Genomic DNA, 12,810 nt, shown 5'->3' with positions numbered 1-12,810 from the left:
GGACAGGGACGGGACCCAGGCAGTGGGCAGGTCCCTGGGTGAGCCAAGGGGAGCACGATGTGTCCGGCACGCAGAGGCCAGCAAGCCAGGGACAGGGAGCCCAGTGGGTGGCATTCAGTGACAGAGGTGGCCCGGGAGAGGGTCTTTGCTTTGTCCAGATGATCTTCAGTGCGGGAACACGAGACCACCTTGTGGGAAGTTGCAGGGGGCGGGGGGATCTGGAGGCCAAGGCCGGAGGTAGTTGCCTGGGCCAGGTCACGAGGTGGAAGAAGCAGACTGCAGGGCCCTTGGTGGCTTCCCCCCGCAGTCTGCAGGGGGCACTGAGCACCCCAAGGTGTGAGGCTGTAACAGCGCAGCCCGTCAGGCTGGGGGACGAATCCGCAGTGACAGCGCGCGCCCCTCAGGGGCGTCCCAGGGCGGGGCCCCCTGGACAGGAAGGTGTCCCCTGAGCAGGTCCCACTCCCGTTCTGCAAAGCGTGGGCTGTGGGGCCGCAGCCCCTGTCTGCTCCAAGGGCCTATACTGCCATAGCCACTGAGCCACCACGCAGCATCCTGCCTGGAGCAGCCTAGATGTCACCCTGGGACACGGGGATTCTTCATGCCAAGTGAGGAATGGGGCCTGGGCCTGGCGGCCCCCTGCCTGTGTCTCCCCTGAAACTAGCTCAGTCCGAGTCATTCTGGTCTGGGGAGCCCTAACCTGGTGGGGGGCGGGACTTGGACTGAGCAAGTCTGCAGCTCTGGGAGGGTTGGAGCCTGTGGCCCCAGCAGTGGGCACCTCTGCGTTCTGGTCACACCTCCGTCACTGCTCAGGGTGGCATCTGATGTGATCACAGGGGACAGTAAGGCAGGGCTCTCTGCCCACAGGTCGCCCGCCATGTCCACCTTGCTGGAGATCAAGAGCAGCGTGCTCAGGCAGGTGCAGGTGTGCCCATCCTTCCGCCGGAGGACGGAGGAGGAGCCGGCCAGCAGCAGCGCCGACCCGCCGGAGCCTGCGGCCGGGGCCTGGTGGGTGCCCCCCAGCCGGCTCCCTTCCTCCCCTGACCTCACACACCAGCCGCCCAGCACGGCCCCCAGGGGAAGCCCAGGAGGCTCTGAACCCAAGGCGGTGGAGAGCGTCTCACTGCACCCTCAGCTGTTCAGAGACCCTGGGATCGCCTTGAGTCATGCAGGTTGGCACGTGCTCCGAGCTGCAGCATGGGGAGTGTCTGCTGACCCCGACCGTGGCTTTTCTTGCAGGAAACCCGGAGATGGTGTGGAGTTCTTCGCCCAGATGCGCCTCATCCTGAAGAAGGGGGAGGGCAGACAGGGGCTGCCGTGCCCTGAGGTGCGGACACTGCGGGCCCTGCTGCTCCGCATGGGCCCGGGCCGGCCTCCCCAGCGGCCGCTCTGTGCTCCCCTCCCTCCCTCCCTCCCTGGAGCACTCCCTGTCAGGGAGTCATGGAGACACTCACCCCCCTGGTGCCCCCACAGGTCCTGCTGCGCAGCCGCTCACCCGCCCCCGCAGAGCCCGTGGACCCCAGCCGTGGCCTGAGAACTCTGAGCCAAGAGGAGGTAAGGGGGTGGGGGGTCTGGGGCAGGTGGGCCTCCCCATGGGAATGAGCAGAGGTCAGGGGTGGGGAGGGACCCCCGGTGGAGGCCCCGAAGGTGCAAAGGCGCAGAGGCAGAGACCGGGCTCTGCCAGTGGGAGGAGCGGCTGGGGGCTGGGCAGAGTGGGTGCGTCCGAGGAGCCGAGAGCCCCTGCGGTCGGGACTCAGGGCCCACGCTGCCCCCCTGCAGGTGGACATGCTCTATGAGGAGGCCCTGTACACGGTCCTTCACCGCGCAGGCACCATGGGCCCCGACCAGGTGGATGACGAGGAGGCCCTGCTGAGCTACCTGCAGCAGGTGAGGCCCGGGCCCCGCCCACTTGGCTGGCCTGGCCCATCTCTGGGGGTGGCTGAGACACTTTCCCCCACCTGCTTATGTCACTGTCGCCTGAACAACACACACAGAATTGCCCCACGTACATCACACACACACAGGTGCACAGGCATGCCCAGAAAGATGGACAGACACACAGACACATTCAAACAGAAGAACACACAGACAGATGGACACAGCTGCAAAGAACATTGGAAAAGACAGGTAGACAGATGTAGGACACACACAGAAGGATGGACAGACACACAGAGAAAGGCAGAAAGGACAAACCAGCAGGTGGACAGACCCCTTTCTTCTGCTGTGTGTGCTCCCCCCACCCCATGAAGCCTCTGGGTTGATAATTGATTGGCCTGCTTCAAGGGCACCTGGGCCTCATACCTGCCGACTCGCAGGTGTTTGGCACCGGCCCGGAGGAGCATGCCTCGGCTGTGGAGCGTGTGAAGAAGGCCAAGGTGAGGCTGCCGCCCACTGGGCAGATGCCGCCCCCTGCAGTGCTGGCAGGCAGAGGCTCAGGGTGGAGGGGCGCGGGGCCAGCCGTGTCAGGTCCACACTGAGCCCCAGAGACCGTCACTGCCCTCCACCTGCAGGCGCCCACCTATGCCCTGAAAGTCTCTGTCATGCGTGCCAAGAACCTGCTGGCCAAAGACCCCAACGGTGAGTTGGGGGGCCAGCCAGGTCTGGGGGCCATGGGGGTGGGACTGGGACTGAGGCACCCACCATGTCCTAGGCTTCAGTGACCCGTACTGCATGCTGGGCATCCTGCCGGCCTCGGGCGCCGTGCAGGAGCCCAGCCCGCACAAGGAGCAGCGCTTCAGCTTCCGCAAGGGCAGCAAGCGAGGTGGCCCACTGCCAGCCAAGTGCATCCAGGTCACCGAGGTCAAGAACAGCACCCTGAACCCCGTATGGAAGGAGCACTTTCTCTTGTAAGGCCCCCGTCCAGTCGGGCGGCGGGGTGGTCGGGTGGGGTCTGCTGTGGTGCCGGCCGGTCCGGGGTTGCATGGGGCAGCTGTGCCTGTAGGAGGTCTGTTCCTGCCCCCGGAACCGGAGGGCTGGTCCTGTGCCCACTTTCCAAAGCAGGAGACTGAGGCTCAGAAATTGCCCCTGCCCCAGTGCTGGGCAGGGGATCACCTGGACCCTCCGGGGACCTCTCTGTTCTCCTTACAGTGAGATCGAGGACGTAGGCACAGACCAGCTGCACCTGGACATCTGGTAGAGGCCCCTGTGCCCTGCAGGGCAGGGGGTGCGGGCGCCTCTGGTCTGGGCGGAGCGGGAGGGGGCAGTCAGAGCCAGGCTGAGCTGCAGACAAGCCAGACCCCCCACCGCCCCCCTCCAGGGATCATGACGATGATGTGTCCCTGGTGGAAGCGTGCAGGAAACTGAATGAGGTCATCGGCCTGAAGGGCATGAGCAGGTGGGGCAGGCGGGACCCTCGCACCCCTGACGCTCTCAGCTTGGCCACAGGGGCCAGCGGGTGATGGCTCCTCAGGGGCCACATGTGTGAAGCCATCCTGCTGCCCCCAGGTATTTCAAACAGATTGTCAAGTCTGCCCGTGCAAATGGGACAGCGGGGCCCACGGAGGACCACACTGATGACTTCCTGGGGTGCCTCAACATACCCGTCCGGGTGAGTGGGCTGGCAGTTTCGCTTGCTGAATGCTTGCTCCTGGGTGTCCCACCTGGTGTTCCCACCTGGCAGCAGTCCTGCCCCACTGCTGCTGGCTATGTCCTGTGATGCCCCAGCAGCTTCCCATCCTTCTTGGGCTGGGGCTGGGGGGACACCATGCTGCAAGGGAGGAGGGACAGCCTCCAGGAACCTCTAGTGTCCAGGCACCCCTGAGGGCCCCTGTGCTGGTCACCAGTGTTCAGTGGGAAGCAGAGGCCTGTTTCTCCCTGCGGTCCCAGAGACAGTCTGTGAGGGGAGGGGGGTTAGGCAGAACCACCAATCTGAACCCCCTTCCCCCAGGAGGTGCCTGTGGCTGGAGAGGACCGCTGGTTCAAGCTGGAACCACGCTCTAGCGCCTCCCGGGTGCAGGGCGACTGCCAACTGGTCCTCAAGCTGATCACCACACAGGTGGGAGCCAAGGCCTCCCCCCGACCCTGCAGCCCTGCGCCCCAGCCCACAGGCTCGGGAAGGGCTGCTGACCGGCGGGCCCTGCGTTCCAGAGGGACACGAACATGAGCCAGCGTGGGCGGTCGGGCTTCCTGTCGTACCTGCTGCTACTCAGCCGTCTTCTGCAGTTCGAGCACCGAGCCGAAGAGGTAGCGCCAACCTCGGGCCCCCGGGGCAGCCAGGGGCGGCGTGGGGAGGGCGAGGCGGGGAGGCCAGGGACCTGGGGGCCGAGGGGGGATGGGGGTCTCCCGCCTCCACCCACGGCCAGCCCGTCCCCCAGCCCAACTCGAGCAGCTGGCGCGGCGAGCTCAGCGGGCCTGCGGCCACCGTGCTCTGCCTGCACGGCGCACAGAACAACCTGTCGGCGCTGCAACTGGCTGTGCTGTGAGTGGGCGGGGCCGCGTCGCGAGGGGCGGGGCGGGGCGGGGCGGGCGGTGAGGGACGGGGCCCGGAAAGGGGCGGGGCTGTCAGTTGGAAGGACACGGGTTCCCTGCTGGGTCGGGCCCCCGGCGCAGCTGCCCTGAGCCTGGGCTGCGGCCCCGCAGGCACTGGCAGGTCAGCAGCCGCCACCATCAGACCCGCACCCTGGACTACGGCTACCTGCTGGGGCTGCTAGAGGACCTGCAGGCGCACTGGGAGGAGGCGGGCTCGCTGCCTCAGGAGCAGGTGGGCTCGCATGAAAATGCTCCTGGAGGGTGTGCCAGGGGCTGTTCAGGCTGGGACAAGCAGGGACAGGACCGCCAGAGTCCTGCCCTGCTGGGGTGCACAGCCTGTGGGAGCGGTAGGGGGTTAAAAACAAGCGGACAAAGCGCGGGACTTAGGAGAGAGCTGCTGCTGTGCCGTCCCAGGACCGGGCTGTGCGATACCAAGGGGGAGTCCCTCGGGAGGCGGGCCGTGCGGCTTCAGCCCTGCGAGCAGCGGAGGGAGTGGGCCGCATGGAAGGAGGCGCAGCTAGTGCTGCGAAGGCCCTGGGGGCTTCTGTCTCCAGGGGGCGCTGTGGAGGCTAGAGAGGGCACTAGGGCGAGGCCAGTGGGGTTGGAGGCCCGTAGTAGGGAGGGTGCTCTTCAGGGCAGGGCTTTGCAGACCGGCTGCTTTTGCAGAGGAGCAGGCACTCAGCAGTCCGTTCTGAAGGGCCCTGTCCCTCAGGAGGAGGGCCTAGCAGACAGCTTCTCTGCCTTCTCTGAGTTTGGGCTTCAGCTGCTGCGACAGCTCCGGGACTACTTCCCTGCCAGTAACAGCACAGCCGTCTACCGCCTGGAGCTGCTGTTGAAGTGGGTGCAGCCGCTCATCTGCCAGTGGGGCTTGGGGCCGGGTGGCTGCAGCCGCTTGCCGGGGGTTGGGTGGGGGTGGGGGGACTGGGTGGGGCATCCCCCAGTCAGCTGCAACCCCTCGCCCAGGTGTCTTGGCAAGCTGCAGATCTTCCAGCCTTCGTTTGAGATCTGCCCCTTCGAGACGGAGCTAAACATGGACATTGCTGCTGCCCTGAAGGTGCATCTGGTAGCTGGGTCTGGGCTAACTGCCCATCCTTGCCTGTGCCCCTGCCCTCGGGCTGGACCTGTGGAACCACACACACTTGCCCTTCTTCCCTCCCACCCAACATGCTTCCTCGGTGGCTTCCCTTGCAGAGAGGCAACCGTGAATGGTTTGACAGGCTCCTGAACACCCAAAGTCCTCGTGAGCAGGTGTGGTGGCAGAGTGGGGGGGGCGTGGCCACAGGGGAGGTGAGGGGCCGCAGGTGAGTGCAGGCCGGAAGGTCAGTGTGCTGGGCCTCCTTGCAGCCAGGCCCACAGCGCCTCGCCGGGCTGGTCAAGCTGGCTGACGCCGTCTACGAGGACCTGCAGTCCTGCTATGGCATCTACGCCAGCCTCTTCCACAGGTGGGGAGGGGGCTCTCCCTGCTGCCCCTGCGCCCAGCCCCTAAAATGCCACCACCGGGCTGGGGAACAGGGCGAGCAGGTGTCTGAGGTGTGTCCTTTGCAGCATCATCAAGGTCGACTTCTTCACCCTCACCTTTCGGCAGCTGGAGCGTCTGGTGAGGAGGGGTCATGGGGAGAGCCCCCTGGCTGGGAAGGGGCCTGGGGTTCCTTGTTGCCGCCAGCCTGAGTCCACCCTCCTGGGCAGGTGGCTGAAGAGGCCTGGGTGCTGACAGAGGAGCTGAGCCCCAAGATGACCCTGGAGGTGGCCTCAGGGCTCTTTGAGCTCTACCTGACCCTGGCGGACATCCAGCGCTTTTGGAGCAGCATTCCGGGCCGGTGGGTGCCCTGCCCCACCTGTCCTCCAGTCTCCTCCTGGAGGGCTCTCTGTGCAGTCTCCCCAGGGCCTCCGAAGGCTGGGAACCTGGGACATGTTGGCTCAAGGTGCTTGATCAGGGTGAGCGCTGATGGGCCTCCCACTGCAGGGACAGCCGTTCCCTCGCCCTGGCTGGCATCCATGCCCCATTCCTGCCCGCTGTGAAGCTTTGGCTGCAGGTGCTGCGGGATCAAACCAAGTGGAGGCTTCAGGGAGCCGTGGAGGTGGACACAGTGAGTGAGCCCTCAGGCTTGAGGGGGCTGGGCTCATCTGGGCTCCCACCCAACACGGGCCTCCTCCTGCTTCCTAGTTGGAGCCCATGGATGCCTCCTCCAAGCACAGCAGCTCTGCAGCCACTGCCAGCCTCTGCTTCAGCCACATCCAGGAGCTGTGGGCCTGCCTGGCATGGCCTGACCCTGCCCAGGCCCAGACACTAGGCGCCCAGCTCAGCCAGGTGGGGACTACCCACCAAGAGGAGATCAGGGTCTGGGTGCAGAAAGGACATGGCCCACAGCTCCTGAGCCCCTGTCCTCCACCCCAGGACCTGTGTGAAGCCGCCCTCTTCTACACAGAGCTGCTGCGAAAGAAGGTGGACGCTCAGCCTGGGGCAGCCGGAGAGGCAGTGAGCGAGCCTGTGAGCAGGGGGGGCACAGGAGTGGGGGGCGGGGGCCCAGGGTGGCCACCACCCAGCTGCCAGCCCACGCACGTCCGTCACACCTCCCCAGCTCTGCGTGGTCCTCAACGACGTGGAGCTCCTCCGCAGGGCTGCTGGCCAGGCACTGCGTGGCCTGGCGTGGCCAGAGGGGGCTGCAGGGCTGGAGGGCACACTCCCAAGGCCCCTGCTCAGCTGCACGCAGGCCCTGGACGAGGACCTGCAGCGGGAGGCCCGAACCGTGACGGCACACCTGACCTCCAAGGTGGCAGGGCCGGTGGGCGGGGGCGGGGGCCGGCCGGCCCTCCCTGCACCCCACAGTGCTGAGCACCACTCTCCTGCTCTCCCGCAGATGGTGGGTGACGTCAGGAAGTATGTGCAGCACGTCAGCCTCTCGCCCGACTCCATCCAGAATGACGAGGTGAGTGTGCGGCCAGCTCGGCTTGGGCTCGCAGGGAATGCGTGTGTCCACTGGGGCCCAGTCCCAGCCTGAGGACTCTACCTTTAGGCCGTGGCCCCCCTCCTGAAGTACCTGGACGAGAAGCTGGCTCTGCTGAACGCCTCGCTGGTGAAGGAAAATCTAAGCAGGTACGGTCCTGGGCGGGCAGGCAGAGCAGGCCCGGCCAGTGGTCAGGTCACAGATGCTGACCGTCCTGCAGGGTGCTGGAGGCCCTCTGGGAGCTGCTGCTGCAGGCCATTCTGCAGGCTCTGGGAGCGAACCGAGACGTGTCTGCCGACTTCTACGGGCGCTTCCACTTCACGCTGGAGGTAGGGCCCCATGAAGAGCCTTTCCTGCCTGAACTCCTGGTTCCTGGCCCCTCTGACCCCACCCCCTGGCAATAAGACTGCTGACCTTTCCAGCTGCATGCCCCCTTCCGGCCCAGTCCCCAGCCCAGACACTCCTCCTCTGGGAAGCCATCGGGCAGCATCTCTTTCCCTGAGTCTGCTGAGTCAGAAGCACCTGGGCCACCTGTTCTGACAGATGTCTGGCTTCAGGTGCCTTCATTTCCCCAAGCTTCCTGGCAGCTTCTGATACGGCCCAGGTATGAGTGGCTCTGCCTTAGGCTCCAGACAGCCCAGGCCGGGTGCTGCTCAAGGCTCCATTCCTTCCCACTCTCTGTCTCCAGCAGTCACCCTGCCCCTGACACCTCTCCTTTCTTGCCCCACCCCAGGCCCTGGTCAACTTTTTCCACGCTGAGGGCCAGGGTCTGCCCCTGGAGAGCCTGAGAGATGGAAGTTACAAGGTGAGGTTTGGCCCTGGGCCCTCTGACAGAGGAAGGGGGAGGGGCGGACACCTGAGGCCCAGGTTTGAGTTCAGCCCCGCCCCGCGCGTGAAATGGGGCGGGTGAGGAGCTCGGGCATCACCAGGCGCGCCCCCTCCCTGCAGAGACTGGAGGAGGAGCTGCGCCTGCACCAGTGCTCCACGCGGGAGTGCGTCGAGCAGTACTACCTGGACAAGCTCAAGCAGGTAGTGCGACCCAGGGGCGCGCACGAGGCTCCGCCCCCGGCGACCCGCGCTCGGCTCACCGGCCTCCTGGCCTTTCCGCAGAGATCCCTGGAGCACAACCGGTTCGGGCGCCTGAGCGTCCGCTGCCACTACGAGGCGGCCGAGCAGCGGCTAGCGGTGGAGGTGCTGCACGCCGCCGACCTGCTCCCCCTGGACGCCAACGGTGCGGGCGAGTGGTGGGTAGGGCTGCCACCGGGCGGGGCGGGGCTGGCGGCGGGGTGCGCTCACAGCCGTGTCCCCAGGCCTAAGCGACCCCTTTGTGATCGTGGAGCTGGGTCCGCCGCACCTTTTCCCGCTGGTCCGCAGCCAGAGGACCCAGGTCAAGAGCCGGACGCTGCACCCCGTGTACGACGAGCTCTTCTACTTGTGAGTGTCCCTCCCCGCCCTGCCGGCCCAGAGTGGGGAGCAGGGCTCCAGATGACCACCCGCCTCCCCTCCCCCCCGCAGCTCCGTGCCCGCAGAGGCCTGCCGCCGCCGTGGCGCCTGCGTGCTGTTCACCGTCATGGACCATGACTGGCTGTCCACCAACGACTTCGCGGGGGAGGCAGCCCTGGGCCTGGGCAGCGTTAGCGGCGTCGCGAGGCCCCAGGTGGGAGGGAGCGCGAGGGCCGGCCAGCCGGTCACCCTGCACCTGCGCCGGCCGCGAGCCCAAGGTGAGTGAGCTTCCGGCGGGGCGGGGCCAGCCGGACTGATGCTGGCCCCGCCCCCTGCAGAGCCCAGGGTGACTGAGCGGCGAGGACGGGGCCAACAGGACTGACACCCGCCCCGCCCCCGCCCCCAGTGAGGTCGGCGCTTCGGATGCTGGAGGGTCGCCCCAACAAGGAGGCGCAGGAGTTTGTCAAGAGGCTCCGGGAGCTGGAGAAGTACATGGAGGCGGACCCCTGAGCCCTGCAGGCGAGAGCCAAGCCCTCCCCACGTCCCCGCGCTGTTCTTGCCTTGTGGTCAGCTCTGTGCAGCCGGGCCGTGGCGCCCTCCCCCGCTTTATGGTGTGTTCTGTGGCTGGACTCCCTGGCTCCCTTCTGCCCCCGCCACGTCTGTGCTGTGACCCCTGTGCTCAGTACGCCCTACCCTGCTGGATCTGGACAGCCGACTGGGCGAGTCCTGGCCACCAGGTGAGCTTCCTACTTCCCCTCAGGTTCCCTGGCCTCAGGGTGGGGGGGGGGGGCCTGGTCTTAGGGCAGGGCTCTCAGTTGGGGGCCTTGCCCCTAGGGGACATTAGGCAGCACCTGGAGACATTCTGGGGGGCGGATCAGTCACACCCGGTAAGTGGGTGATGGCTGTGCTGTTGGCACCAGTGAGGAGAGGCTAGAAGTGTCGTTTGACTTGCCATGAGCCCTCCCCCCAACATAGAGTGGTCCACCTCTAAATGTCACCAGTAACCAGCCAATAGCTTTGTCCTGGGTCTCTCTGGGGTCGGGGCACAGTCTCCCTAACCGGAGAGGCTGGAAGGTCTAGGTTTGGAATCTGGACAATCCAGGCCTCAGAGGGACAGGTGAACACCTGCAGTGCCCCCACCTTCTCTGGGGATGCCTCCCCAAGAGGGCATGTGGAGGGGGTTCTGCCTGAGAGCTCCACAGGTCTCCAGTCCCCAACCAGCTCACAGGCCCAGGAGAGGGGCCTCTGCGGTCATTGTGGGAGGCTGAGGATGTCACGCCAGGCTGGTTGGGTTAGTGTAAGGCACTCCGTGCCAACTGGCCAGCTGTGTGGCCGTCTCCTTTTCATGAACGCACAGCGTCCACACAAGACCTACCCAGGGGTCCCATCTCTACACCCCAGGCTTTCTAGGCAGGATCTGTCTCATTAGAGGCCAAGGGTCCCCCCACACCCGCAGGCCGAGTGCCGAGAAGCAGAGGCTCACGCGGGGGTCTTCTTGGCTTGCAGCTTCATTGGGAGGGCTCTGAGGCAGGACCCAGAGCAAGACTGGGTAAGAAGCGCCAGGAAAGAACCTGGTCAGAGTCCAGTCCTGCTTGCAGCTGCACGGCCTGAGGCCGCCAGGCCCGTTTGTGTTCCCACAAGCTGCACTGCCATCTCCAGATGTCCTCGTCATTCCGCCTCCAAAAATATACCTCTGCAACTTTCAGTCTCTCTGCCGTTTCTTGATTCCTTTCCAAATCTCTGTGGGGACCCTGGCTTCAGCCCCTTGCTCAGCAGTCTCCTCCTCTTCTGGGCTGCTGCTGCTGTCTCCCCCATCGTCAGGGTCAGGCCCAAGTTCCTCAGACTCATCTTCAGTGTCACTGTCAGCACCATCTCTGGGCAGCCTGAGAGACAGGGGTATATCCACTGGCCTCCCCGACACACCTACTCACTCACCAAAGCCCCCAAGCTGAGGACAGATTCCTACTCCCCGTCCTCTCTAAGTGGAAACCGCTCCAGCTTCCCTTCTCTGCAGTCAGAAAACCATCCTGCTATTTACGACACTCCCCCATCCTGCAGAAGGAGGGGCTGAGATCAGAGGTGGAAGAGAGCCCTAGGTCTAAGCTGTCATGAAGCCAGGGGACCTACCGGGAGTCAGTCACCAGCCGGTTGGGGTTTGCAAACTCTCGTCCTGAGTCCACATCAAAGGGATCTGAATGGAGGAATCAAGGAGGAAAGTGGCCTGAAGTAGAAGCAGGAGTCCCACAGCTGTGGCGGGAAGGTCTTCCCAACCCTGGGCTTCTCAAGGGAGGGGGCAGGTGTCCCTGCCAGGCCTCACCAATTTCCTCCTCTTCAGGGTGCTCCTTGGCATGGGCCAGGAACTCCTGCTCTGCCTGCAGCACCTCCTCTGGGCTGCTGCAGGCCGCATATTTGTCCAGAAGCTGGCGGTTCAGGTCCAGGAACCCCTTGCCCCACTTGAATTTCCGCAGCAAAATGACAGCAAGGTCTGAGAAGCCTGTCAGTGCAGGAAGCCCAGGGATGTAGACAGCCCCTCTCTTGCCTCCCAGAAACTGAGAGTCCCGGCAACACTGGCCCACGGCCCTCTGCAGCCCACCAAGTCCCTCTCCCAACAGGGTGTCTCATGGAACTGCCCCTCTGAGCCTCCGTGTGGACCTTAAGTTCTCAGGGGATGAGTTGGGGTAACAGGGCTCTGGGGGCCGTCATGCCCTGACGAGAGCCTGACAAGCGCTTGGAGGCCAGTGGTGTGTTCTGTCTTCACCTCCGCCTCTCAGGGAGAGGACTCAAGTGGGAGCTGGGAGGAAACCCTGGCCACCGCCCAGCACGTGGTCAGGCTCCTCCCGGGATTGGCAGCAAAAGCACATGGACTCCAGGCTGCCAGGCCTGACACTCACCCAGGATGCAGAAGGTGGCAGCAAAGGCCTCCACGCAGGACAGCCTGCAGGGCCGGCCATAGTTCACAGGGTTGGCGGCCACCAAATGGGGCAGGAGCCGCAAGTGGCTCCCACGCATCTTCCTGAACGGAGTCTCATCCAGCCTGGCCCAGGAGCAGTCGATGACAGCGACCCCAGACTGTGCCACCAAGTGTCTGCCAAGAGCAGTGAAGGGCTTGGTTCTGGACTTGGTGCTGGCCCCAGGGCAGCTATGTTCTAGGAAACTGGCTGCCCTGGGGATTCAGGGGCATCATTCAAGGACTCTCATGGGCCCAGCTTCTGAGGCAGTTGGAGGAAAGCTGTTCCTCCATAAGGCTTTTATTCACTCAACAAATGTTTACTGTAGCCTGCTGCTTCCTGGGCTCTGTGCTAGGCAACGGGGGTCAACGAGACACATCAACACAAACAGGTGGGCCCTGAAGGGAAAGATGTGCCAGGGCTGGGGGCTAATTAAAGAGTCCAGGCAGGCCCACTCCGTTTCCCCGCACCCAGTCCTCTCGAGCCTACCTGTCTGCGGGGGACACGTACTGGGAACCCACGGGGCTGAGCACGAGGCCGCCGAACCTGTGGCCCAGGCGCAGGCAGCGCACCAGCCCCAGGCGGGCCAGCTTGCGGCCGGTGCAGCGCCGGGGGTCGCAGTGGCCCAACTCCCACATGGCCAGCGTGCAGGGCAGCTGCGCCGGGCCCGGGCCGCCCTGGTCCTCAGGGGCCTCTGGCTCCACGGACGCTGCGGCAGGCAGAGAAGGGGACCCGGCCTCAGGCGCGGCTCCGCGGCCCGACCCCCGGCCCACCTCAGGATCACGCCCCACTCACCGCGCAGCGCGGCGCCCACCTCCTCGGCGAAGGCCTCCAGGGAGCGGCCCGCAGGGCGCCGAGCGCGGCCTCCCTCCGCGCCCGGCCCGCGCGCGGCCCTTCGGCGGCCCATGGCGGGAAGCGGGACCCCCTGTACCCACCGCGTCGCCGCTCCTCCGGCGGCCAAGCTGCGCGCGGCACCACTTCCGGTTCCGGCACCCACGTGACCACCCGCG

General features: G+C 65.5%; 2 protein-coding genes across 3 annotated transcripts; one reads left to right on the top strand and one right to left on the bottom strand.

Moving 5' to 3' along the window:
* The first annotated feature begins 165 nt into the window (after nucleotides 1–165).
* BAIAP3 (BAI1 associated protein 3) lies at nucleotides 166–10,560 on the top strand. The gene is made up of 35 exons (XM_043455173.1): nucleotides 166–605; nucleotides 865–1,005; nucleotides 1,237–1,324; nucleotides 1,471–1,551; nucleotides 1,777–1,884; nucleotides 2,313–2,372; nucleotides 2,508–2,574; nucleotides 2,648–2,843; nucleotides 3,085–3,129; nucleotides 3,254–3,331; nucleotides 3,442–3,544; nucleotides 3,884–3,991; nucleotides 4,084–4,179; nucleotides 4,311–4,414; nucleotides 4,576–4,696; nucleotides 5,177–5,301; nucleotides 5,428–5,518; nucleotides 5,656–5,712; nucleotides 5,809–5,906; nucleotides 6,010–6,061; nucleotides 6,151–6,281; nucleotides 6,428–6,551; nucleotides 6,629–6,772; nucleotides 6,860–6,952; nucleotides 7,044–7,235; nucleotides 7,323–7,391; nucleotides 7,479–7,558; nucleotides 7,630–7,738; nucleotides 8,143–8,214; nucleotides 8,358–8,438; nucleotides 8,520–8,640; nucleotides 8,720–8,843; nucleotides 8,925–9,130; nucleotides 9,259–9,589; nucleotides 10,359–10,560. Exons 1-34 carry the CDS (start codon nucleotides 571–573, stop codon nucleotides 9,360–9,362), a joined length of 3,504 nt encoding a protein of 1,167 aa, XP_043311108.1. The 5' UTR covers nucleotides 166–570; the 3' UTR covers nucleotides 9,363–9,589; nucleotides 10,359–10,560.
* TSR3 (TSR3 ribosome maturation factor) lies at nucleotides 10,343–12,798 on the bottom strand. Of its 2 annotated transcripts, XM_043455184.1 has the most exons (6): nucleotides 12,596–12,795; nucleotides 12,290–12,509; nucleotides 11,744–11,937; nucleotides 11,170–11,346; nucleotides 10,980–11,043; nucleotides 10,343–10,735 (listed from the first exon to the last, which is right to left on the bottom strand). In XM_043455184.1, exons 1-6 carry the CDS (start codon nucleotides 12,705–12,707, stop codon nucleotides 10,555–10,557), a joined length of 948 nt encoding a protein of 315 aa, XP_043311119.1. In that variant the 5' UTR covers nucleotides 12,708–12,795; the 3' UTR covers nucleotides 10,343–10,554. The 2 variants fall into 2 exon arrangements, with proteins under 2 accessions (XP_043311119.1, XP_043311120.1); XM_043455185.1 differs by lacking the exon at nucleotides 11,170–11,346 and having other exon boundaries at nucleotides 12,596–12,798.
* Between the last annotated feature and the right edge of the window lie 12 nt (nucleotides 12,799–12,810).

This window comes from Cervus canadensis, chromosome 32 (genome assembly GCF_019320065.1).
Source record: "Cervus canadensis isolate Bull #8, Minnesota chromosome 32, ASM1932006v1, whole genome shotgun sequence".
Classification (NCBI taxonomy): Eukaryota; Metazoa; Chordata; class Mammalia; order Artiodactyla; family Cervidae; genus Cervus; species Cervus canadensis.
Note: the sequence above shows the minus strand (reverse complement) of the source record. Positions and strands in the feature narration are given on the sequence as shown.